The following is a 26,897-nucleotide window of genomic DNA, read 5'->3' as shown; positions in this document are numbered from 1 at the left end:
CATTAAGCCATTTTTTCATGCCTTTTTCTTCTTTCTCTGACTTTTACTGGCGAAATAGGCTAAAAAGGGCTAGGAAAGAATGACTGAAAAAGAAAACCTAAAAATCAAAATATAACTTCAAATAAATAGTTTAAGCTTAACTTTGTACTTAATGAATTAAACAAAAGTTTTTAAAAAATATCATAAAAAAAAACTCTTTAGTTGCTACAATCACAAAAGCAATGTTTACAGACTGTGTTGTATAAGAGATTCTTCCCCTCCAGAGCCGTACACACTATTACCATTCTAATATGGGTTGAATATTTTCATGGAATTTGTTTGGAGAACTTTGTTTGGTCAACAGTCACATGCATTCCCAATTAAACTTGTGGTGCAACAACCCATCGCAGCTAAGGCTTACTGTGGCCCTTTCAGTTTTCTTGACCAAGAGCTCTGAGGTGCAAAGCAGATATTCTGGTTAAGTGGTTAAGCCGAACACAGAACCCTCTATGATTTAGTTCCGAAGCACACTTGGTACTCCTTTTATGACCCACTGAATGGATGAAATGCTGAGTTGACCGTGCATTCCCAATTAAAAGTATTTGAAATTCTTTGCATTCTAATTTTTCTACATATATTCTATGAGTTTTTTTACTCAATTTTACATATTTTTCATGCAGAGATTACATTTCTCAATGACTTATTTTTACCAGAATGTGAGTTTGTGTGGATAACGAAATTGAGCAGGCTGAAAAAGTTTTAAGACCACTGATATAGACACGTATATTCATTCACACACTTTAACAACATAATTTTGTCTTAACTATATAATTTATAAAATACAGTACAATAATTAAAATAAAGTAAAACAAAAATTAAGTACATCAAATACATAAGACAAAATAAAAGCTCTGATTTGAAAAACAAAAATTTTGGCACACAACTATGTTTTCTTAACTTTCATCTTATTTACCCAGAAGGCAGGGAAAAAACACAAAATAATAAAAATATGGCCACAAAAGTATATTGACTTCCAAAAGTATAGACAACTTTTTACATCCAACAGTAGAAATGCCATTCCCATGTAAGAGAAGGACTGCATTTTGATAACCCACCAAATCCAATCAAACAATACTTGCTGTGGATAGGATGCATGATGCCTTACAGCTTTTTCAACTTCCATTTCAACAAACAAGAATAATGGAGCACTGCACAAGCACAAGTAATATCCAGGATGAACACCATGCCAAAATGAGCTGACTAACATGGTTATCAGAATTCTGAAAATATTTATACAGATAAGTCAAGCAAGTTATGAAATTCAGCAACAAAATATATAGAATTAAAATGAAGTTAATTACACAATTTAAAAAAAAAAATTCTAAGAGGGAAAAACAAGTATGTCTTACAAGTTAAAAATAATAATAAATGATACATTAACATGCTAACTATGATGTATGTAAACAAATTTCAATTTTATGAACAAAATAGCCACTAACCCTCAACTTAGTTTTTAATTGATACTGACTGACAACTTACTTATTTTTTTCTATGCCCATGATGGCCAAGTAGTTACAAATAAGTCTTTTTTCCCTAAGGACTGTATGGACTACAATCAATTCGCGATAGCTCGAATTTAGCAAAACTGAAGAAGTTGCACTTACCACAAGTTTTGATTTCCAACGTTTTAGTAACAAACCTAGGATACTCTAATATGTAGATAACTGATAAAATTAAAGAATGTATAAGTTATTTTACAAAGAAAATGTTCAATTAATTTAAAACATTAAGAACAAAAAACAAATCATAATTTTTATTTGTATTTATTTTATAAATTAATCTGTCATTTTAAGTTACAATAAACAATTTAGTGATTAGTGAAATAATCCTAAAACTATTTCCCAAATGTTTCTTCTTCTGCAAGCACTTTAGTTTTCCCCCATGTTATGTACAAACTTTTCGTGGAAAACTCTGTGCTTTAGTCAAATTTTATTATTGCATTCTCTTTTATCAACTTCTTTAACTGTCAATTCTTCAACTTCAATAATCACTCTCACTTGTCTCATAGAAGAAAACAGATTTTCAGAAATAATTCCTTAATGACTCTTTATACACACCATTAAGAGCAAAGAATACAATATGAGAAACCACAAGAGTTGCTTCTTTATCGACCTGCTTTAACTGTTGTTCCTTTGGCTTTTGGATTCTACTGTGCACTGCAGAAATTGCAAGAGAATGTGAAAGAATTATCACATTTTTACTAGCATGTTTTTTCTGTTCTTGTAGCTATCAAATTATTGCAAGTCATCTTTTTTTTTTAAAAAAAACCTTAGGGCTAAAAGAAGTAAACTTTTAGATATGAAGGATAATTAACATGAAATTAAAGACAAAGGGATAGGGATCTAATAAAAGATTCAAGTTGTAGTAGCATTCCAATTACCTGACTTTGAGTTACTATGAATTAAATGTATTTTGCTTCATGATTTCCCACTCTTTCCATTATCATAGCTCAACATGCATGAAGCATAAAATTTTTAAATTATGACACTAAACAAGTGGGGGGGGGGGGGGGAGAGAGAAACTACTATTTAAATCTTAAACATAAAAGAAAAGTTTTTTTTATGTTTGAAGCTCTTTTTTGAAAGTAGGGGGCTTCCAAATTAATCTCTAAACACCCTCTTTGAATATCGTTTGGTCTTGACTTGATATACATCCCAAAATATTAACTATAACATTTAGTATTTAATTTTAAAAGTTTTAGATTTAAATTTTACAAAAGTAAGGAGAGAAATGCTTTTTTATTGATATATATATATATATATATATATATATATATATATATATATATATATATATATATATATATATATATATATATATATATATAAAATAATAATAAAAGTGAAAAATATTGAAAAGACCACACCAAGAGCCCATAGATGCGCATCGCAGCAAAACTAAAAAGCCAAGTAAATATAAAATTAAGCAAACAGAATTACAAATATTAAACAAATTATAAATAACAAATGATGATAAAAAGGAAAAATACAAACAGCTATTAAGTAGGAATAGAAAAAGAGTGAATCCAGAGCTCATCAGCCGTGGAGGATTCATTAATTATGGTCAAAAGACCAAAATTTTAACTATAAACTAGAAGAGAATGCTTATGAAGTCATCAATTTACTTAATATGCTTGATATAAACCACTTAGAAACTTTTGATTTTGAAAACCTCTTCACCAATATCCCACTCGTTGAACTTTTTTCCTCTGTTTCAGAACTTTTTAATGCAGTCAAGGATTCCCTTGATTTTAATGAATTGTTTTTTCTTGGTCTTTTTAAATTTTGTATTTTCAATAATTTTTTCAAAAATGGTAATTCATGTTTTCTTCAAATTAATGGTATAGCAATGGGAGCTAATTTTAGCTCTACATTAGCCAACCTTTTTCTTTTATATTATGAACGAAAATATTTAATTGACAATCCTTCCTCTACACCTCTTTGTTGTAGATACATTGATGACCTTTTGTGTATAAATTTTCCTAATTTTTCTGAACTCAGCAAAACTATTTATCATAGTTCATTAACGCTCAAAAAGACCAATTCTAATCATAATAGCTTTAATTTCTTGGATATCAACATACAAATTGACTCAAATTGTTCCACTACAATCTATGATAAAAGACGTGAATTCAATTTCGCAGTTAACAGTTTACAAGATTTCTCCTCCTGCCTTAGTAAAAAGGTTTTTATTGGCATTATTGTTTCGCAAGCTATCAGAATTAAAAGAATTTGCAACACCATTTCTGCATTTAAGCAAGAAATTTCAGTACTCAAAAACTTACTTTTTCATAATAACTTCCCTAAAAATCTAGTTGAAAACATCTGCTTAAGTATAGCCTTCGATGAACATTTCGCTTCTTTTGAAACTGTTTAACTGTGTAAATGTATGATACAACCGTGACAAACCATTTTTTTATGAATCACCGTAGTGGATAAAATTTTTACACGTGCGAAACAGGCGACCTGGTACGTCTTTGGATTGTTTTTCGGACATGGTTTTTATATTTTTAATGTTTTGTTGACGAATGGATAGGCTTTTTTATCATGCTGAACAACGGACAGGACATGTTTACTTGGATTTCAAGGTAAGACAATTTTGTTATTGGCAGGTACTGTCCCGTGGAAGGCTAATTATCGGAACTTGTTTTCCTAAATAGTCGAGGCGAAACCCCCTGCTTTTAGTTTTAGGTTTGAGCTCTAGTTTATTGTTTTTAGCTTAGCAAGTGGTGCGTTTGCCCATTGTTACTCTATATTACATGTACTGGAGCTTAAGCATTCTCTTCTAGTTTATAGTTAAAATTTTGGTCTTTTGACCATAATTAATGAATCCTCCACGGCTGATGAGCTCTGGATTCACTCTTTTTCTATTCCTACTTAATAGCTGTTTGTATTTTTCCTTTTTATCATCATTTGTTATTTATAATTTGTTTAATATTTGTAATTCTGTTTGCTTAATTATATATATATTTATATATATATATATATATATATATATATATATTCATTGACTAAAGGCCAATATCAGTAAAAAAACAATAAATAAAAGTTACTTTTGAAATCAGTGTTTAAAACTGCACAGGATTCAGTAACCAAAAATTAAATAACATGACATAACTCAAACTTTGTTGGCTTGCTAGTGTTATCACTTACATCAGATTACCATGTATACAAATATGTAAATGTGAAAGTCTGAAATCTGGCAAATGTCAACATTTGCCAGTGAATATCAACATTTCAATTCCAAAGACATCGGACACAAACTTAATAAACCCAGAAAAAGTTGACACTCTCCAATTTCGGTCTTTTTACAGTAATTTATATACATACTGATAGCCATGCCTCGACTTACACTAAAGATAAATTCTGCACATATCTAAATCAAAATTTTGCTATGTGGAAGTGTAAAACACAGTAATATATGTATTTTTCACTCATTTATTTATGTAAAACAAAGTTATACTTCGTATAACAACAAATATATACAGGCAATATAAGTACATATTCAGTCAATTCCTTTTACACTAAGAACAAAAAAGTACAATCTGCATAAAAACTAATATATTTCATTACCAATACCATTTCCATGAACTATGTTTGCTAATTGATATGACGTCACTTTCATAACCTGAATGTTCCTAATGGGATTCTAGATCAATAATAGATGAATAAGGGAAGATCTCAGCTCAACAAAACATTTCAATAAAATCTGTTTTAAAAATTGTAGACACATTTGCTAAATCTTTATTAGTACTTTCAAACTGATTAAAGCATTTGCTAAGAATATTCTGGAAAAGGAGAGCTCTTTCAATGTTCGTGTGTTATTATAAAAACTGTCCATACCACTTTCTTCTCCATTCAAGCTACAGACTATTGTTGTGAATACAACTGGTTCAAATTGCTGTTCCTCCAAATCATGGTTTACATTATGATTATTTGTTTCATGAATCATTTTAACTAAATAATTCTCATTCAGTTCTTCATCACCTATTATTTCTCCAATATCTATCTGATAAATCCTCAAAATTGTCTTCTGCCACAGTATGGGACAAGTTAGTGGGGCTCAAAAGGCATAAGAAATAAGATTTTATGCTCCCCCCCCCCTGAAAGAAAGTTTTATCATGCTTTTCAGCTAGAATATTTCTAACTGGATGCATTAAGGGAAACATAGTTACCAAAAAAATGAGATTCAAAAGTGAGTTGAAACATACATAGAAGCTTATATGTAGCTGAATATACAGTTTTACCTGTTTTTTGAAACTTTCATTATAAATCATATGAAACAAGTGGCAGGTAAATACACATTTAAGAATTTTTGCAGGCATTCAGATAATTTATTAAATTGGAGCTTTACATACTTTGCAGGCTTAGGGGCCATCAGACGTTTGTAGACAAAAGAGGCTAGCCAATACTGCACGGTTCTATTCCAAGCTCTTATACCTTCTCTTATTGTTGGCCAAAATTCACTTCCATACTCATATATATTTTTGATAGTTTCAAAAGAGTACTCTACTTCAGACCAATTTTTCTCTGTTTCACTACAAAATGGGGGGGAAAAAAACATCAGCTCAAATTAAATAACTCTTCATAATTAACATTAATAGTGTACCACAGTACCAAAGGAAAATGTTAAAAATAAAGTTAAATTGATGAAAGATTTTACCAGCAGAAACAATAATCTAATTCAGATTCAACTTCTACAGTCTAAAGTGGTGCAACAATTATTCTACTATTATACTACTTCAGGCAAAAAACAGAAGTCAAAACTTCATTTCTGGCTCTTGGATATAGGGACATCTAAGGACTTGATAAGCTAGTAATAACTCATAAGAAACCATTTTTTTACAAGAGTAAACAATAAAATCTGACTTATATTTAATGAGGTAAAAATATGAGAGCAATCCTGGGCTCTAGACAATAAAATGATTAAACAGAACTGTCCCTTCAATCTTATAGATAAGTAATTTTTTACTTATTTTTCTGACAAAATGAAATAAGAACAGTAGAACTCTAACTATCCAAATCGCTTTTTAAATTTCATGGGGGATGGGGGGGGGTTGATTAAGTTTGAAACATACAGCAATTTGAAAAATAATGATTCTGTCTACGAGCTATTTCCTCTGCAAAGCTAGTCAAACAGTTTTCTTTGACCAAGATACTGAGAGATTTTTCATTTAAAATGCAGTACATATGTATGTACTGCACTAATGTACAGCAAAAGTGTTACCTTTTCATGTGATTAATTAAAAGCTCTTATTCTTATCCCCTCCCCTCATTTGGTCCCGACTGATCCTGATAATTGGTGTTCTACTGTACTTCAATAAATAATTAAGCCTTTAACAATCTTATTATTTTCAAGAAAACGGCGATAAAAGTATCTATTTTTGTATTTGATAAAATTATATAAATAAAGGAGATTGTACAATATACATATTCATTTTTAGAATTTTTTTATATTGAACTTTACACACTCTAGCTCAGAAGTATCGCAGGTAAGACAAAAGTTCCGGCCGTTTGCAATAATTTATTAATTTTTTGTTAATAAATTGCCTGTGAATTTGACATAAAAACTAGTAATATGGTTGTTTTGATATATATAATAAGAATTTCAGAACCATCTATTGTATGCTTAAACTTTTGTGATGCGCTGTACTAACAACACACACTATTTAAGACGATCTTCTTAAGACCATTCAGGGTTTGAAAATATCATATTTTCGAAAATATCTGATATTTTGATATATATCGGGTATTTTGATAGCTATCCAATATGTTCAATCAGCACGAACTAAAGTCTAGTAATAATAAATGCATCTTCAAATCACTCTTTAATTTTTTACATTATTATTACAATATGTTTATTTCATTATTTATATCTAATATTTCATCTTACATTTTAAATAAATTTTAATGAAGTTAGTTTAGCATAAACTGTTTTACTCATTTTTCTTCTGTTACCTACTTTTGCACAGTTATATGATTCAGAAATAAAAAATATGCATTAGTCGTTGCACATTCATAAGACATTTTTTTTTCTGACCAATGTTTAATATTTAATTTGGCACTTTTAATATGAATTAAAATTGTTACATTACTAATAATTTTATGAATACAAAATAAAAAAGAAACATTACATCACTTTTTATATTAATGATGTACTAATGCATAGTAAAAATATATACATAACTTTTTGGTTATTTTTAATAATAAATGAACAATATTACTATGATTGGTATAATTTTTATATTGAAAATACCGTAGTTGAAAAAATAAATGTCGAAAATATCATATTTTCAAAATAAATATCGGATATATATCTTGATATATATCATGGTATGCTGAGACCATTTATTAATTTTTAAGTAAATATTAATAAGTATGAATTTTTTCTATAATGAAGATAAATCAAAAAACAAAGTAAGCAAAGTTTGAAATAATAAATAAATAATAGTAATAATAACAAGAAATTAATTATTATATTGTTATTGTGACATAAAACTAAAAAAATCACAACATTCTTTTTACAATTGTAATTTTGCAAATAAAAACATAGACAATATTTCTTTCAGCCTTAATTTTCTGGTTAGTATAAATATGATTTCAGAAATAAGTAAGTGGGACTTAGGAAAGAAATACTAAAAATAAAATAATTAACACAAATAGGAATTGTATAATTATGAAGTTTCAGAATGAAATTTTCTTCCTGATAATTTCAGGAAAACCTCAGTGTACCATCCATTATAAAATAAGCAATTTCCTTCTTATTGAGGAAATTTAAATGTCTGAAGAATTTTGAGGAATGAATGACAAGCCCTATGCTAAAGGGATTGTTCAGCTTAAAAACATTTCATGGTAAGTATATTACAGGCAATTCCATGGGTAACTAAGTGACATTTTTGAAGCAAAACAGTACATATTTTATAACATTCAATGCAAAATATATGTCATGCAAACAATCTTTTGGCAAAGAATATTGCATTTTTTAAGCTGAATTTCATGGTATTATTGAATTTCCTAAATACATTTTGGATGCATTTTAAATATTTCTTAAAAAACATGGTAATTGACTGATAGATTAAAAACAAGTATCTCAGCCAGTTACCATGCTTTTAACAATTTTTTTTTTAAATAGTCCAAAATTTATTTTGGGAATTTATACCATTTAATTCAGCCTAAAATATACAGTATTGCACGGGAAAAGGCTGTTTTTTTTTTACAATGTATATTTTGTGTTTAATATTGCAAAATATGTAGTTTTGCTTCAAAATGTCAGACAGTTACCTGTGGGATTGCCTATATGCAGCAGCTCATATAAGTAAAGTGAAATACATTGCAAGAAAACTTGATTTTTCAACTAATGAAATTATCTATTTGATCACTGTTCAAACTACATAACTTAATGCATATTTAATGATTAATCTTTATAATGAGTAATGTTGAATTACATTTCATTTAAGAAACTATTTGTAATTGCCAGAACACTCTACCATACATTCTCAGGTGCACTTCACATAGTTCCTGAAATGAGATAGTCCATCCATGGAAATTGGTATTTACCACTTATATTGCAAATACAAACATATATAGATGCGTGTTGTATGTACGCTAAAAAAAATCTTACATTTCTTCAAGAGCAGCACAATTAGTAGGACCAGCTCCAGGTTGTGGGTTACTAGCTCTTGGATAAGCACCTAATCCCATCGCTATGCAAACACATTCACCAAGAATGAATCCAGAATATATTCTCATGCGAAAATTGAAAAATGATGGTGTCATATAGAACACTCTATACCAGAAAGACTTCTCTAAAATTTCTGGAGAGGAAGCATACTGAAAATAATGACAGAAAATTATTTAAAGTAAAAGGTAGTAGAAAAGACTGATATTTACAGCATTCTTACAACATAATGTAACATTTAAACTGTATTATCACTCTTTGAGGATTCATTAGTAGTTCTATTTCAAGCACATAAAAATGATACAGCAAACTTTTATTGGAAACCTTAAACAAAAGAAAGCAAAGAGTTAGCAGTAGACACCTGCTTCAGAGGTAATGCAATCCTCCATCTAGAAGCCAGCCATATACATATGAAGTCGATCATCTTCAGGGTAAAGGCCATTAATAGTCTCATACTCAAAAGATCTCAAGACTAAGTTATTTGTGTTACTTTTAGTGATAGGTTGAGTAAGTTCGGTAACAATATGAAATTTATTTTCCACACTTGGGCTAAGAGACTGCAAAAGATGCTCAGGACTAAAATTAATGTCAAAAAGTTCCTTAAGCTTTAAGATTCTTTGCAAGAAGCCAAATTGTGTTTTTAGGTTTCGTTCACGAGATATTGAGTTACTGCTCCATAGGGAATGGCAACCAGAGATTCTTATGATTTTTTCCTTAATGATAATGGCACTCTTCAATTATTCAATCAATCAATTATTGATCTAATAGGCCTATTTCTTGTACAGAGCAACATGACATCGATCGGAGTTGCTTTAACTCTACCTGTAATAAGGCGAAGTGCCTGATATTGTACTTTTTCAAGTAGGTCACCAATGCCTTGTGTAGAGGCCACCAAGAGTTCACAGCAATAGGAAACCACTGCTAAAATAAATGCCTTTTTAGTTGTATTTAATGTTGATCTAGAGCAGCCCCACCTGGAGCCTGCCAGGCGTTTCAAAGTAATAAAGTGTCTTGTGACTCTGCTGACAATATTCTCCATGAGTAACTTAAAAGTAAGTTTTGGGTCAAAAGTTACACCAAGGTATGTAAACTGAATCGATTATTTCAGAAAGGGCGTAAGTCCAATGGATTCATGTAGGACTTATGCCCTTTCTGAAATAATCAATTCAATTGTTCGGAGTCAAGAATAAAAGATCCAGCTTATTGACTGTTTCAGACTGATGAGTATATAACAAGGACAAAACTGCAGTCTTTGGTGTAATAGCCAGACTGTCAGTATAAGCTTGCAACCTTGAATGGTTTTGAAAAATATTTCATATAGAACAAATATATGTGCATGTTTTTTTGGCTTATTTTACTTAATCCTACCATAAAATGAAAATAGCTAGCAATTGGACAAGGTCTAGAGCTGGTTCTATTCTCTCATTGGAATCTTCTATCACCCCCTTTTTGTTTCTTATCCCCTTCCAAGGTTAACCAAAAAAAAACACAAATGTATTTTACGTCTTAAATGAAAAAGACACATATTGTCGCCTTAGAGAAACAGTAGGATATCTTAGTGTTATTCCTGGAATTAGATGTCTTACTTTTGCTCTGTGGTGACGATATGGTGAAGAAAAAAATAACTTAAAAGATGGCCTGCTTTGCAACCAATGTATAGCTGTTCAAATTACAAAAGAGGCCTCTATGAAATATTTAGGGGTCCTGTTAAGTCTAAATCCGGCCTTGGTGATGAGTAATTCTATAGACAGAATGTATTAAGCTCAGAAGGGAAGTTTTTGACCCATCATCTCTTATAGCCTGCACAATAAGTGATTTTCATCATTTCAAACACCTCAAGTTCATTCTTTTAAGCAACTCCAGGACAATACTTTTTTTTTTTTATGTGAAATTTTTTCCTACAGGTTCTCATTAGCTTTTCTGGACATAGTAACAAAGTCAAATCCAATGGTTGCAATCACAGGCCATTGGATCATTAAGCCATCATGAAGCTTTGACAAGCGCATCCAAACACTTGTGCTAGGCTATGATATATGCCTAAACAAGAATGATACCAATGTTAAAAAATGTCAATCAGTGCCAGAATAATGCTGAGGAGTATAGATTAAACTTGGATTTATGTTTTTTGATTCATATACAGCTCAACAATCAAGTTAGCAGTTGTTGAAGGGGGGAGAGGTAACATATCAAAGATTATCATATAAAAAAATGAAGCAATGTTGGTGATTTTTTTTTTTTTTTTTTTGACTGTTGTGCATTAAGAATATTATAGATTTGGGGACCAAAGTAAAAATTCTACTATAGGCACTGAGCATGCATTTTTACTTGCTAGTAAAAGTATCAAAATTATTCTTCATAGATTATTTTAGGTATAACTTACTTCAATAGGATACAAATAATTTCCAATTAAGTAGAATGCAACATACATTGGAACAACTTTAATTCTTTGAAAAAGAAATTGTTTTGAGTCAACAAATGTACTGTATGGCAAATAGAAAGTATCCCAGTAGGTTCTGAACTTGTAATAAGGCCCTAAACAGAAAAGACAATTTCAGATGACTTTTAAAAAATATATATTAAAAGTATGAAGTAAAAGGCAATTTTCTAAGTTTACCTATCAAAACACCAGCCATACAAAATGCATAGTGGAAAATATCACAAAAGGATGGATTTATCTGTTTGTAATTTTTAGCAACTACAGTTTTATCTTCAGATTTCTCCATGCGTTTTGATTCACAGACTTCAAATGCAAGACCAACCATCTGAAATTGTAGCACAACAAGAATTAAGTAAAAATAAAAATAAAAACTTAAAAAATAATGAGATAACACTCTTAGGAATAAGCAAAACAATTTTACGAACAACAAATGTTATAATGACATTTGATGAATCAGGTCAAACAAGCTATAAAACTAAATAATTTTGAGTAGGAGTAAACAAAGTTACTGCAGTATTTATTCCTTGTTGACAGATGGCTCTGTTCTACGCGTACTCTATGTCCTGGCAAATTGAAGAAGTGCCTCTACCCACCGCCTTTTGTGACATTTGGGGTATATTCATCTTTTAAAATGCACCAGAATTGCAATGAGGAGGTTTACTTAAATTTATGCTATAAAGATGAATGAAATAGCAATTCAATAAAGTTTCACATTCATACACTGACTTAGTCGATGGTGATACATTGTCGTTTATAGGGTTTTTACTCAGTTGTTCATTCAGTTTTGCACTACTCAAAAGTTTCACTCAAATTTTACTTTTATTGGTTTTTAAGTGACTTAATTGAATTTAAAAAAGGAATGCAAGTTTCAAGGAACCCTTGAGTGATCTCCATGGAACCCTGATGTTCCACGGAACACAATTCAAGAAACGCTGGCATTGAGTATTGCCGAAACTCTTTTTGCTCAAGAGTAGCAGTAACTTCTTTTTTCCTTGAGCAGTAGCATAAATATTAATGAATATTAATGTATGTGTATATATATAGTAATATAGGCAAATTCATGCAACAATCTTTTGAAAATGGAACCAAACAACAATGGATTGAAAAAAAGGAAAATATAACAAGTAGAATATTTATTGTGAGGAAATATTAAAATATATCATACATTATTTCTCTGTGAATGAACTGGAAACACATAGATGATTACAAAAATATACCAGAGATGAGTTAAGCAGAAATAAAAACACATATCTACTAAAAAGTTGCAGTTCAACCAAACATTTTGATCTCGATTATCCGAGGTACTTGGGACCACTAATGTCTCGGTTGTTGGAAATTTCGGATAATAGAAACTTAGTACAAAAACTTGTCAGGATAGCAAATTTTGAAAAGTATCAATAAAAAACTCAATAGAATACAGTCGAATCCCAACTTACGCGGGGTTGCGTTTCAAGACCCTTCGCATGAGTCGAAATTTCACACTGTGGAACAACGTATGTTCAGAAATTTTTTATATGCATACCCACTTATGTTAGACATTTGTAAACACCCCCTGTTTTATTTTAAACTATTTCTGAACTATACATTACCGTATCTCTTATAAAGAACTGGTTTTTTTACTATATTTTAGAAAAAGAGTTATTAGGGTCTGGTGGGGGAAAGTGGTCAATGGGGTAAAGTGGTCATACGTCAAATAGGCTATAGCTTGGAAATAAATGTTCGAATGAATGTGAAAATTTTATTTTAGAGTAGGGCAGTTAGAAACTACATTTTGAATACAAAATTTTGCAACTGGCAAAATTTTATTGGGTAAAAAAAAATATTTTGCGTGAATATGAAAAATTCTAAAATCTAAACACCTATTTTAACTTCCTTGAGAAATTTTGTTTGTTAGAATTAGGAACAGATTGACTGTACAGGAAGCTTCCTACATGTCTCAAGAACTCTTATTCATTAGTAGTTAGCTGAATCTATTTTAGGTAATTTTTTAGAACAATTTAAGTAAGATGGGGTAAAGTGGTCATAATATTAGGCTTAACGAATATTGTTCTTCTAATGTCACTTAATCTTTAAGTATAAGGCCGATACAGATTAAATATTAGTTTTACTTAATATGTATTGTTTTTACAGTAAACGGGGTTAAAAATACGAGTAAATGCTTATATATACGCATAAATACTCGTGTAGGCACGTACATAGGCGTATTCACATAAATGCGCCAATAAATACGTGTATGGGTATGTCCAAGTATTTTTCATCCATACAGCTATACATTCTACTATACATGTATATGCTCGCTTATACTCATATATACATAAAAACTTATATACTCAGGTAGACACGTAATATACACGGTCGTACTCGAGTAGACATTTGCATACAAGCATAAGAAATACAAGTATACAGGGTGAGTTTAAACTCTTGAGCAAATTATTAAAAGGTGTTAGAAGGGAGGATAAGAAGCAATAATCATAAGGAACATATAGTCACAAACACAATGCTGACGCGCTACATGCACGCAAAGCCAGAAACTGATGGATGCAAAAAAAGTCACAAATTTATTACACAAAGACAATTTTACACAACATTTTAGGTCTCAAGAAAGTTTTAAAGCGATTGATGAAATTTGCGGCCTGCAGCTGTAATAAATGTGTTTCGCAATCACAAAGCACTCTCTGTTGCAATAACGAGACTTTTGAAAAACTTTCATCAGCCGCTGCGCCTTTGTTGCGATGCTACTACAGGCCGTAACTTTTAACAACTGCTCTAAATATTTCCTAAAAACTAAAATATTAGGTAAAATCATCTTAGTGCAACAAATTTGTGCCCTGCTTTGCATCCATCAGTTTCTGACTTTTTGTACATGTAGTGCGTCAGTGATTATAACTTCCTTATGATTCTTAACTTCCTATCCTTCCCTCTCACACCCCTTTGATTTTTGCCCAAGAGCTTAAATTCACTCTGTAGGTCGGCATGTATATAAGCGTATATTCTCGTGATACACACATGTACTGGTGTATGCACGTAAATGTACGTATATACGTCTATACAGGTATATGGTCATGTTTACGCAAATACATGTATATATACTCGTGCTTCCATATATATACGTGAGTAGATACATACTCCAAAGACGCACTGGATGTATCCACGAATTAACTCGTGTATACCCGTATATGTATGTATGTACACTTATATATGCGTATATACGTCTACTTTACACATATATACTCAAGTATGCACGTATTTTCTTGAGATACAAGTGCATACGAGCATATGATGTTCGTTTATACGCGTATATACTCGTATACACATGACACGTGTATACACGTGACACGTAAGTACTCATGTAGACACGTATACACTTCTGTAGGTAATCACGTATACATGCTTATGTACTCGTATATATACTTATACTTGTATATACACATATATACTTGAGTAGGCACGTGCATGCATATATCTGATGTATACATGTATCTGCTCATATAGGAACGTGTTTACTCGTTTATAACACGACACGAATATATTTGTACACGCATGTACTCGTGAATATACTTGTAACTATAAAAGCAACAGAAATATACAAGTTTTAGGGTTATTTATAATGATTTTGCTTCTATTTTTAAATATAACCACTTTACCCCATGCTATGACCACTTTCCCCCACCCCATGGGGTAAAGTGGTCATAAAAACATAGGGAAAAGAAAGTGCTATAAAACTACTAAAATCAATGTTTTTCTTCCTAAAATTCAATGTACCGTGTTCTTTAATAATGCAATGTAAAATAACAATAAAAAAAAATTGAAGTGTTTAAAGAATTTGTTGTATTTATTATCCACCTAAGTTGAAAACCTGCGATTTTATGACCACTTTACCCCACCAGACCCTACTTAACATAAATTATAATTATGAAGCACGAAGTCAATGATCAATAGCAGAGAGAGACATGAAATAAAACAGTACGGTACTTACATTATGTACATTACAGTATTATAATAGCACTGAAATTTAGATATAGTAAACTTAATTATAATTTTTTTAAATGAAGAAGGTGATAGTTCATGCAATGTGATCGGACTGTTATCAGTATTCAGACAGCACATGCACGTCAAGAAACTCGTCAGAAGAAGAAAGAGTGATGGTTCATCTTTGGCATTTTTAGTATCATCCCGGGGTTTTTTTCGGTGGATCAGTCACTTTTATCAGAAAGGATGTTATCTTCGGTTGCCTTAGTTTTTTCTTATCTAAAACAAGTAAACTGCTGTAAGAAGCTATAGCAGACGCAAGGTGATTAGCGAAGGTTAATAATCTTGCGTATCCTACATTCTTTGCATTTCTCTTGCGTACATGCTCATTTTGTTAAGGATTTAAAAATCCAGTTCTGGCTGCTCCCTTTCAAGCTCCTCATCTTCCTCACTTACAGATTTAAAAGATTCTACTAGGTTAGTATCTGAGGGAGTTTGGCCCTGGGATTCGATGAGCTCGCTTATGTCCACTTCCTTCATATCGGAGATGCCTTCTTCACTGAGGTGCTTCTCCAATGCCACTGTCTTTTGAACTGCTTCACAGTGAATACTCTTCAGGAGCAAACCCTTCACAATCCTTATGGTTTTTATGGCTTCTAATGATGCGTCGATATTTTGCAGTGCAAAGACGATTGCGTACTGCTTTCAATATTCTGTCAGGTTGAAATTTTCCACTATTTATTGCTTGCACAAGGTTTTGGAGACACTCCTTTGTGTAAGAGACTTTAAATGCCTTAATAACGCTTGGGAGCCATTCTATCTTATCAACGTTCATATATGTAGAATGAAAAAAAAAATAAAGAATTGGAGTGATTATGTGTATGAGTACAGTAATTTAAAGCAAAACGTTGTTTAGACTTGTGCAGTGTGTTAACTTTCGTTTTCAGTGTCGCTAAAGGAATGAAAGTCCATTAACGAAACCAATATTTAGTTTCAAGGAAACTCATTCTAAAGCTCCACGACTCCTTTCCAAATAAAATCATATTGCAGGCGAGCCATTTGCGTCAACAATAAAAAAAATAAAATAAAATAAATAATCATTACTCATGAAAAACTCGTGTTACAGCCATTTCGCGTAAATCGGATCGCATTGTAGCGGGATTTGACTGTATTCTTAAAAGATGAAAATGAAAGTATAAAAAGGAATGTTTGACAGTTAAAAACTATAGTGAGTCTTAAAAAGTCAATTAAATATTTTTACAATATCAAGTTTAATACAGAATAAAACAGAAATTTCCAAAAAAGATTTTTATTTTCAAATTAAAAATTCATCATTTTATTAAATGTACATTCTTGTTTTTAAATAAAAGCATAAAACACTTGAACAACAGAGAAATGAAACGTCTTATCTTTCTCAGGGCTTACCTATCTACAAAAGAATGCTCGGTTAATCGAGGTCCTATTGTACATTGAAAGTTCGACACTATTTTGAAATATCCCTTACATACGTATGCAGATTGCTATGATTATGTATATTGCTTTGAACATTTTAGGCAAATTTTAATAATTGTTTGTAAATAGTTCTTGTGACATTGTTCAACAGTGAACCTCAACAACAATGAATTTTCAATTGAAGACTCCCTTTTTTTTTAGAATGAAATTAGATAAAAACAATTATAATTCACCTTCTAATTACCTTGGATTGTTGGAAAAAATTTTATCTGATGCAGAAAAATCAGCGGTTTCTGTGGATAGTTAATTTCAATTTGTGCGAACATTTTTTCGTCCTCATATTAGAAGCTTTAGGCTAAATGCATATACAAATTGAAATAAACTAATAATTGATTTTAAATTAATTAATTTGATAATATAGAACATTGCATTGTGATGTCTGAAGTTACATACAAAATTTCAAAAGAATCCGATCACAAGAAGCGGGGGAAAATTGAGTTGCAAGATTCCACCCGAACAGATATCAACAAAACCAAAATAATAAAAACATGGTAAAATGCTATTTATTTGAAAGCTGTACCTGCATGAATAAGTTTATATCAGGCATGCAAGTACTCTCATTGCTTTTAACAGGTCTTTCAGATAAACATAATGGGCCAAAGATACAATTAAATCTATTTTGGTTATGATTTAACCTTTTTCTTATGGCACGCCCTTCACAAAAGAATGCTTTGTATGCATTTATTTATACTAATATGTGGTAATTCATTAAAGGATTTCATTATATTATAAACATAAATGTAGACCAGGAAGATGGTTACTAAAAAAGTTAAAAAATCATTTTTGATTACCGTACCTATAATGCTATGCTAAGCACAAAAGTCTGCATCTGAGCTCAAAATAAGAAACTGCTATTCAAAGTTTTATGCCGCCACATATTTGATTCAAAATATACTTTTTAAGATTTTTTTAAAAAAGACTTCTCATTCACAAATGATCACAAAACATATAGGTAAGATATGTTACAAAGAACCACCTGGTGATGGTAAGTCAATTTTGATAAAAAGTAAAGATACAACTTTTGTGCTTAGCATGGCAGTATACAGTTAACATAGTTTAAAAGGAGAAGTTTGCATGTCACAGTAGAACCAGTGCTGTAGAGAAAAAGTAAGGACTACTATGTCTGACAATAGAATTCATATTTTGGATTTTCAAATAGAATTTAAAACATATTTCTCACATTTGGTCAAATGAAAGTTGAGAAAATTTTGCTGAAAACTCTGAATTGCTAAATTTATATTGGCTTTTAAAGAAGAGGCAAAAAGTGGAGAAATATATCTGTAAACTAACAAACATATCTACCAGTGATAATAAGTATACAGAGTGTCTCAGAATACTGTATACAAACATGGAGAGGAGGTAGATAACAATGTGACAAGCAAGAAACATACGACTGTAAACACAGGACTGACAAGCTACATGTGTGCGAAGCCAGAGACGGATGCGAAACAGATTACAACTTTATTGCACTAAGACGATTTCAGACAACATTTCAATTGTAAAGCAAGGCTTAAAGTTGTTGTTAAAATTTGGTGCAGGCAGCTATATTACATGCTTCTCAATGCAGCCGTCGCAAAGTCGATCTATCAGCGATTTCATCGATTGCTGTATTGGCGTTGTGACACAAGTATTATAGCTACAGGTCACTAAATTTGAACAATGGCTTTAAACCTTCCTTTAAATCTAAAATGATATGAGAAATCATCTTTGTGCAATAAATTTGGAGCCAGTTTCAAATCCATCTTTTTCCGGCTTCATGTGCATTTTGCTCGTTAGCACTGCGTTTCGAATCGTACGTTCCAATATAATTCTTGCTTGCCACCACATTTTCTACCTTCCCTTCAAGTTTGTATACGACATTCTGGGACACCCTGTACATAATGTATACAAAGGTTAATAGCTGAAAATTAAGTGCACAACAAAGTGCAATGAAAATTTCAACTTTAAATCATCATGAAATTTTAAAATCCAAATTTACCTTTAAAGTGAGAATCATCTGAATGGCATTTGTGTGAGCTGGAGGAATAGGTAATCCAAAGTAATGAGTGCTTCGAAAAAATGCCAGGTAAGTGAAGCAAAAGACAGCACTTGTAACATGACATACCCTACATGGAAAGATAGTAAAGTATTGGATATATTGTATAAAGAAAGAACAGAATTAATGTAGAAAAAATTAATAAAAAAAGTTCTCAGGAATAGAACAGAAAGAATTTTATTTTTGATTTTGATTCCAATTTTCAAAAGTTGAAGAGATTGCAGGTAGGTCAGCTTTTAATATACATAAACTTTGAAATTGAAACTTTGGCGTTAGTACCAAATTCGTCACTGTTCAACTCCTTTAATATTCAATTCGGATACAAATAAATTTAAAGGATTCCTAGTCTGCTTATAGTAAATTTGTCAAACTTCTTCACTCGATGAAGAAATTTTTGATATGACAAAGGAAAACATGAGTATTGCTCTTTATTGTTACAGTAAAATATGCAAAGTTGACCACCTGCCTAAGTTGACCGATTTTTTCAGGCTTGGAATCAGACATAATCATATAAATCAATCTTTGTAAGATGACCACTAAAGCCCCAAAGCAGAATACTTTACGATGTTCTGCAACGTAAATCATTTGACCAAAATTGTTCTGCAAGTACTTCAAGCATTCTACGCAAAAAACGTGAAATTTTCCACAAAAAGGGTGCCAAAAATCAAAAGTGTTTCATATAGGAGTTTTTTTTTTTAAACTGGACCAGTGGTTGGAAAAACTACATTTTTTTTGTAGCGAACTACAACTACAACTACTTTGTTACAAATGTAGTTAACTACAACTACAACTATTTTTATCAAAATGTAGCAACTACAAACTACTTTTGAAATGCAGTCGCTACTTCGCTACTTTGCAAAAAATAAGTAAATAAAAAGCATACACAATAGGTTGTCCCTCAAAAAATAAAAGTCAATTTTTCAAGTCGCATACACTCTTGTATTTCTCCTCTTGTGTCAAAACAATAGTGAAAAAAAAAAGTTTCATATAATTTGCACAACGGCAACCCGTGCCGACTTGCACCTGAAAATGTAAAACTACTTGTATGCTAAGCCAAATCGAAAAAAAAAAAAGTTTTTTAGAAACTCGAAATTTTTGTTGATAAAACATTGCCCCTGTACCCAACATCCCACATGTACCACAGGAACATTTAATCAAATTAAAAACATTTAGATATGCCACACTTGACCTAAAATTTAAAATTTTATTTAAAAAAATTTTTTTTTTCAGTTATCTTTTTAAAAATTACATATAAATTTAAATAGAATATCAAGTTCAAAAATTACTGGCGAACACATTTACAGATCAACAATTACAAACGAATATAAAAAAAAATAATATATTTTAAATGAAAAATTTAACTCAACCTTGGAAAAATCCATATCTTTGAGTACTATGTGGGAGACTTAAAAATTGCAGGAAATTTTTTTTCTATTTTAAGCAAATTACCTACTTTTCTACTTTACTGCTTATATTTTTCAGCTTGACAATTTCGTAAAATCTTACATTTCTGAAAATAAGTATCAAAATCTTAATTTTTTGAAGAAAGTTATAAATGTTAGGCCACGTTTGAGATATCTAAATGGTTTTTAATTTGAATAAATATTTTTGTGGTGCGTATGTGGGATATAGGAGCAACGTTTTATCAACAGAAATTTTGAGTTTCTAAAAAAACATTTTATTTTAATTTGGCCTGGCATTATACAAGTGCTGATTCACACTTTCAGACATAATCCGCACTTGTTGCCGTTGTTCAAATTATATGATTTTTTTTTTTTTTTTTGACGTAAAAGAATAAAATATAAGAGTGTGCGACTTGAAAAATCACTTTCGATTTTTTTTTTGGGGGGGGGGGGGACACACCAATACACACACACACCGTAAGAGGATTGAACAAAAAAAGATTGACAAACTAGAAGACACTAAGAAAAATGTCCGTTATCACGTTATCATGCTCTCATACACTGTAACGCTCGCATTTATTGTAAGTCCTCGAGAACACAGTTCAATCCTTTTCTATAACATTTTCAGTAGCTTCTTTTTATTTGGTGAATACTGTCGAAAATTTAAACCTCGCTAAAATATTTTTCTTTTTCAATCTTCGGTCTGTTCATATCAAATTCACAAAATTTTCAACTCGCGAAATCACCGATATCTTCATTTTCGCGAAAATAAGTGCTTTTTTCAATATAAATATTGGTGAAATATGAAAATTACGACGGCAAACAAACTAATGGCGTCAAACAGATAGAACCTACGGCGTCAAAATGAAATGCCTGAGGTCAGTTCGTATTTTTATGAGTCTTATTTCTCATTGAATCCGCTGATGTACTTGTGTAAAATTTGCGCCAGTCAAATTCGTTTGAATCTTGATTTTTTTTTCCAGTTTATTTAAAAGTAGTTTCCAGAAATCGCTACAAACTACTATTTTTTTGTAGTTAACTACTCACTACACTACTTTTTTAAAAAAAGTAGTGCGCTACACTATAAACTACTAAAAAATGTAGCTACTACAGTAGCGTCGCTACTTGTAGCGCACATTTTTTTCCTTAATTCACATTTTTTTGGTTAATTTTACATGGCATGAAGGAGCAATTAAAATAATGTTACTAAATAAAGAAATTACTGAAATAATAAATAAAATGAGTCAAATTTGGGTTGTATATAATAAAATACTTCAAAACTTTCTAAATAATTGAAATATTTTCTGGATGCAAAGGGATTGAAATCTCAAACGACACGCAATTTCCGGCGATGGCCGTGTTTCAATGTTTGCATGTTTTCAAAACATACGTATATGGCGGAAATTGCAGTGGATGAAGATCGATTGGGAAAGTCCTACAAAGGACACATCGAATTCAACATCGGGAGCTTTCAGCCAAATTATCGTAATTTGCGAGAATTTTAGATTTTCTTCTAATTTTAAGAAATGTGCAGAATCTTGAGTTGGAAGATATTTGTAACAAATCTGCAGTTTCTACAGAATTTCTGCACCGCAGTTTTTGCAGATTTTCTGCACCGTGGTTTATGCAGATTTTTTGCACACCGGTTTCTGCAGATTTTCTGCAGAAAAAATGTCAGTTTTCCTCTCACATTTGAACAGAATCGTTCTGCAGCTCAGGCATCTGTTCTGCGACATACGTCGCAAATTTAGTAGTATTCTGCTTTGGGGCACTAAAGTAGCACACCGCAAGTGGTCAACTAACACAGGTTTCACTGTAATATAAAAACAAACAGGAGTAAAAAAAAAAAAAAGAACTTTAAACTATTTTGCATATCTAAGAGAGAGTTACAAGAGCTAAAAATCTGCAGGGAGCTAAATGTTCCCAAAGTAAGGGGGACTAAAAATTCTGAAGGAAGAGATGGGCAAAAAAAAAAACAGTAGTTGTTCACACATAAATTATGAATGAACTAGAGCAGGGGTTCTCAAACTTTTCGATTTGTGGCACCCTATGAAGAAATAGTCTTTTCTCACAACACTCTAGCCTACCCCTGTTAAATTACATATATATTGATAACGTGGGCATTTCACAGCAACCGTGCCCCCCCCCCCCTAGGCACCCACTTTGCACCCTGAGTAAGAGAAATGGTTTTAGGTGAAATGTCCTCCCCTAAACATTCTGAATCTGAAGGCCACCAAGAGCCGAGGCTTGTCAGTTTGGTCACTGGGCTCCTAAAACTTGCCAAATTAAAACTACTCTGATTTAGAGCCGGGCCCCTAGTTTCTGACTAGGCTGATATGTCCTCTTGAGGGTCCTGCCGATGGTGAAAACCTTGAGCCAGATGTGCATTGCCATGTGCATGCAATTGGCATGAACTTGGGTGCAATTAGAGAATAGGGTTAGACCCTCCTTTGAATCCTTAGCCTAATGCCATGCTCCAATCCTAATATATTACATAGAGTTTCAAATCCCGCACCGAATTCAGTCTCGCGGGATTTTAGGATTGTAAAGTGACAATCCCACGGGATTGACTTTATTCTTAAAAAAATTAAATTTTTATGAGAAAAAGAAAAAGTTGTGCTTTTTAGGATGGACGGCTTTTTATTACTTAAATTAGTAGTCTTCTTGAATTCCGTACAGCAGTTGTAAAACACTACAAAGTCAGATCCTAATTAGCAATTATCGTGTGGTAAGCAAAAGTGTGCCTCTCGAATAGGATGGGAAAGGATTTTTCCTCTAAAGATAATGCGCTTGACGAAAACACATGCTGTGGCTCCACTGCAGTTGGTTTTACTAAAATTAAATAATTGTAGACAGTTAGAAAAAGATCCGCACTAACTTCATCACCTTCTGAAAAAGATTTCTCTTTTCTTATGCTGGGTTTTTGCTCAAGAACTGCAAATTTCAGACAAAAACAATGTCTGTTTGATATGCGTTTTGCTGTATCCAATTTAACTTGCACTGATAATACCTTTGTCGCTTCACAAACATGGTTCACTGTTCAGAGCCGTGTCCAAGGGGAGAGTTTTAGGGGTGAAACCCCTCCCATTGAAAAAAAAAAAAAAAATCAATGAATCATTAAATGATTTTCCAAAACGTATTTTAAGTTTTAATTAATTTTAGAGTTAAACTCTGATACAGTATTCACCCTCTTTAATGTTTCCCCAACTTTTAACAATTAACACTTTCCTCAATTGTAGGATTCCCAAGCACCTTCGCTTCTAAGTGCTTGAAAAAATGGAATGGTTGTAGAGTCCGGCAATGCTGTAAGCATGCAGGGGAAATTTTTTAAAAAGAATATTAGACAATGACGTAGCCCCCCCCCCCCCAAAAAAAAAACTTAGGGACAGGGAAAATGGTTACTTTGCTTTTTGTTTTTTTATGGTACGCCTTTAGTGTTGGATGAATTAGTCGTTTCACACAGTAGAAAAATGTTTCTATGCGAAACAGCAATTGTTTTTTTAAATAAAATTTTTATTTTCATTCAATTCCTGTTCAATGTTATTTGATGGAAAAACAAAAGAAAAAAAAGGAAAATGAGGTGGCATAAAAGAAATATGTGTGCTTTTACATAATGTTCAACTGTACAAATAAGATTTCATTTAAAAAAAAAAAAAAAAAAAAAAAAAAAAAACGCGAAACGTATATAAAAAAAAGCCTAGTTATTGAACTAAAATGAACTATTCAACACGCGTAGTTAGTTTTCCTTTGACATCGGAAGTTACAAAGGGAAAAGGCTTCAACCCCTCCCTTTATGAAATCCTGGACACGGGCCTGCACTGTATCAGTAAATTTGATTCATTACAGCAAGGGGTGAATACTGCTCAATTTCACTATTTCACCAAGTCTCAGTCTCAGTAAAAGTGTTTGGATAACTTCGCTGATTTTACCTCTCACTGTAAAGAGGAATTCAAAAACATGAGCAGCTTAACTTACTGCACTGTCATGAGAGTCATTCCGTGTTTCATACAAGTTTCGGTCACCCCTTTTAAAGTGATGCGGAATACATAAATAATGTCACATTTTTCATTGCTTTCTTCTTTGGAGTGCACTTTTTGTAACTTTTAGATTTTGAATGCATTACTAAAGCTTACAGAAGAGTTCCAACATTGCATGCAGGCTACTCGGTGGGTTTTAGAATATGTAATACACTTTCTCTATTTTTTTAAATCATAATTTACTGGATTTTAAATTTTAGTGATGGTTTTTGAAAATGCTTATAAGTTTTATGCATTTTCTCAATTGCTGAACGTATGAAACTTGAAACCTCTGAATGAGAATACCAATTCATTCTCAGAAAAATATACTCTATTTTTATTTTGTTCTGAAGTGGTAACTTTATTGTTGGTCATTTGAGACACAGTTTTACTTGCTCTTGTTGCAGATATACGAGGAAGAAGATTCAAACTTCAGATGATACTGGTGAAAACAATCGTTTTATGAGCGGCAAAAGCTGGAAAACACTTGAATAGGAAAAAAATTGCGGGATTGGGAATCCCGCGGGATTGAGAGCAAAATCCCGCTAAATATCTTGCGGGATTCTGGATTGGAAACCCTAATATTACAGTACAACCTAGTTTATCTGGGACTAACTGGAACCAAAAGTAATCCGCATAAACGAAAATATGGCTAATCTAAGTAATAAGCAGAACAAGTTCTTAAATAAATCCTCTTTTTATTCAGCAAAAAAAAATAATAAATTCTTTGTAGCAAAATTACATAGGATTGTTTCGTAACCACTTTGCCATTCACAGCTTTACCTTATTACTAGCAAAGAAATAAATTCCTAAAACATTACAAATATTAAGACTAACCTTCTCCTTTAATACTATACTCTTCTAACAACTAAATTTATATTGTATAAGCATTTAAAACATTGATCAATTTTTGGAATATTTGTGAACTTTCAGTGAAATAAAATCCAGGGGACATTAGAACTAGAATAAGTGACAAGAGACTGAAAATTAATTTTTACAATGTGGGAAAATGCAAAAGGTTGACAAAGTCAAAGAATAATGATGCCGATTATTCTTTGACTGTGTTGACAGATTTTTCATCCAGAGACTGCAGTTTTGTACTTGTAACTCATCAAGTCTGGAATAGCCAATAACCAAGTTGGAAGTAGATGTCCTCTCATTGAAGCTGAGGTTACTTTCAAACTGGTAGCAAAAATTAATTTATCACACCAACTAGAGTCGGCAAGAAATGGTGCAGTTCAACTCGTAAAATGAAAGTAAAAGATTTAGTAATAAGCTGTAAGTTACTTCCCCTAAAGCCTGGGCTAAGGCAGAACTACAAGGATATACTGACACATGGGAGTTGGCTATTTTAGATTAATGAGTCCATAACAAGAACAAAATTACATTCTCAAGAAGTCCTAACCATGCTGTCTGTAAATGCTTGTAGTTCTGCCTTAGCCCTGACTTAAGCAGGTTAAGTAAGGAGTAAGGGTAACTTACAGGTTGTTAACTACATTGCTATTTTTTTCACTTACCAAATAAACTATGATCAATTACTTTCATTTTCATTGAGTTGGAATCCCTCCTCCGCATAAAAATTTCAATATTACCCTTGTAACTGATTACAGAAAATTTCTTACAAAAAACAAAGTTTTCAAAACATCCAAGAATGGATTAAATAAGTTTAAAACATGCGTTGCACAGTTCTAAATGATAATGCAATGAGGCAAAAGAAAAAAAAATATTACCTTTCTTTACAAAAACGTATGATACAGGCATTAACTAGTATGACAAATATTGGATGAAAAATGTGATATCCGGAGACAGCAAGAACTATGAAGAAGCCAGCACCAGTTGACATAATTCGGCGGTGGTAAATATTTTGTACGTTTTTTATTACAAAGCCAAAGCCCACTGATGCACAGAGTAGTGCAATGTAAATGATGTCATCTAATAGCATGATGAATAAATCTTCGAAACTGCCGACTTCTCTTAATTATCTAAAAAATAATAAATTACTCTCAAATAATGCTTACAAAAACTAAAAATACTTTGAGAACCTGAAGAAAATGGCCATATAGAAAATAGTCACTATTTACTAAAACTTCAAACGTGTAAATAAAAAACATTTTTAATATGCAAAATAACATGTTCAGCACTTCTTCCAAAGTGGTGTTGAAACAGACAGAGATAACAAGTGCAAGCAGAAAGGGCTCATCTTCAACCTGTTGCCCTTTTTTAGAATGGAATCTATCCCGAGTGCTAGACTTCGCTTTCGAGAACAGACAGTAGGGGAGACCCTGGTGTGTGAATTTCCCCAAAGAAAG

At 31.8% G+C, this 26,897-nt stretch overlaps 1 protein-coding gene across 1 annotated transcript; it reads right to left on the bottom strand.

Moving 5' to 3' along the window:
* Positions 1-922: 922 nt before the first annotated feature.
* Positions 923-26,530, bottom strand: LOC129220958 (lysophospholipid acyltransferase 7-like). The gene is made up of 7 exons (XM_054855393.1): positions 26,319-26,530; positions 19,113-19,239; positions 11,831-11,978; positions 11,597-11,748; positions 9,160-9,368; positions 5,897-6,076; positions 923-1,259 (listed from the first exon to the last, which is right to left on the bottom strand). Exons 1-7 carry the CDS (start codon positions 26,528-26,530, stop codon positions 923-925), a joined length of 1,365 nt encoding a protein of 454 aa, XP_054711368.1.
* Between the last annotated feature and the right edge of the window lie 367 nt (positions 26,531-26,897).

Source organism: Uloborus diversus, chromosome 4 (genome assembly GCF_026930045.1).
Source record: "Uloborus diversus isolate 005 chromosome 4, Udiv.v.3.1, whole genome shotgun sequence".
Classification (NCBI taxonomy): domain Eukaryota; kingdom Metazoa; phylum Arthropoda; class Arachnida; order Araneae; family Uloboridae; genus Uloborus; species Uloborus diversus.
Note: the sequence above shows the minus strand (reverse complement) of the source record. Positions and strands in the feature narration are given on the sequence as shown.

Bases quoted from the DNA above. Each gene is read 5' to 3' on its own strand.
- LOC129220958 (XM_054855393.1), bottom strand. From the start codon at position 26,530: ATGCTATTAGATGACATCATTTACATTGCACTACTCTGTGCATCAGTG. The intron at 11,979-19,112 runs GTAAATTTGGAT...CTACAATTTCAG, and splicing joins AGATGATTCTCACTTTAAAG to ATGGTTGGTCTTGCATTTGA. The intron at 1,260-5,896 runs GTATGTAAAGCT...AAATATTTTCAG, and splicing joins ATGGCCCCTAAGCCTGCAAA to AATTCTGATAACCATGTTAG.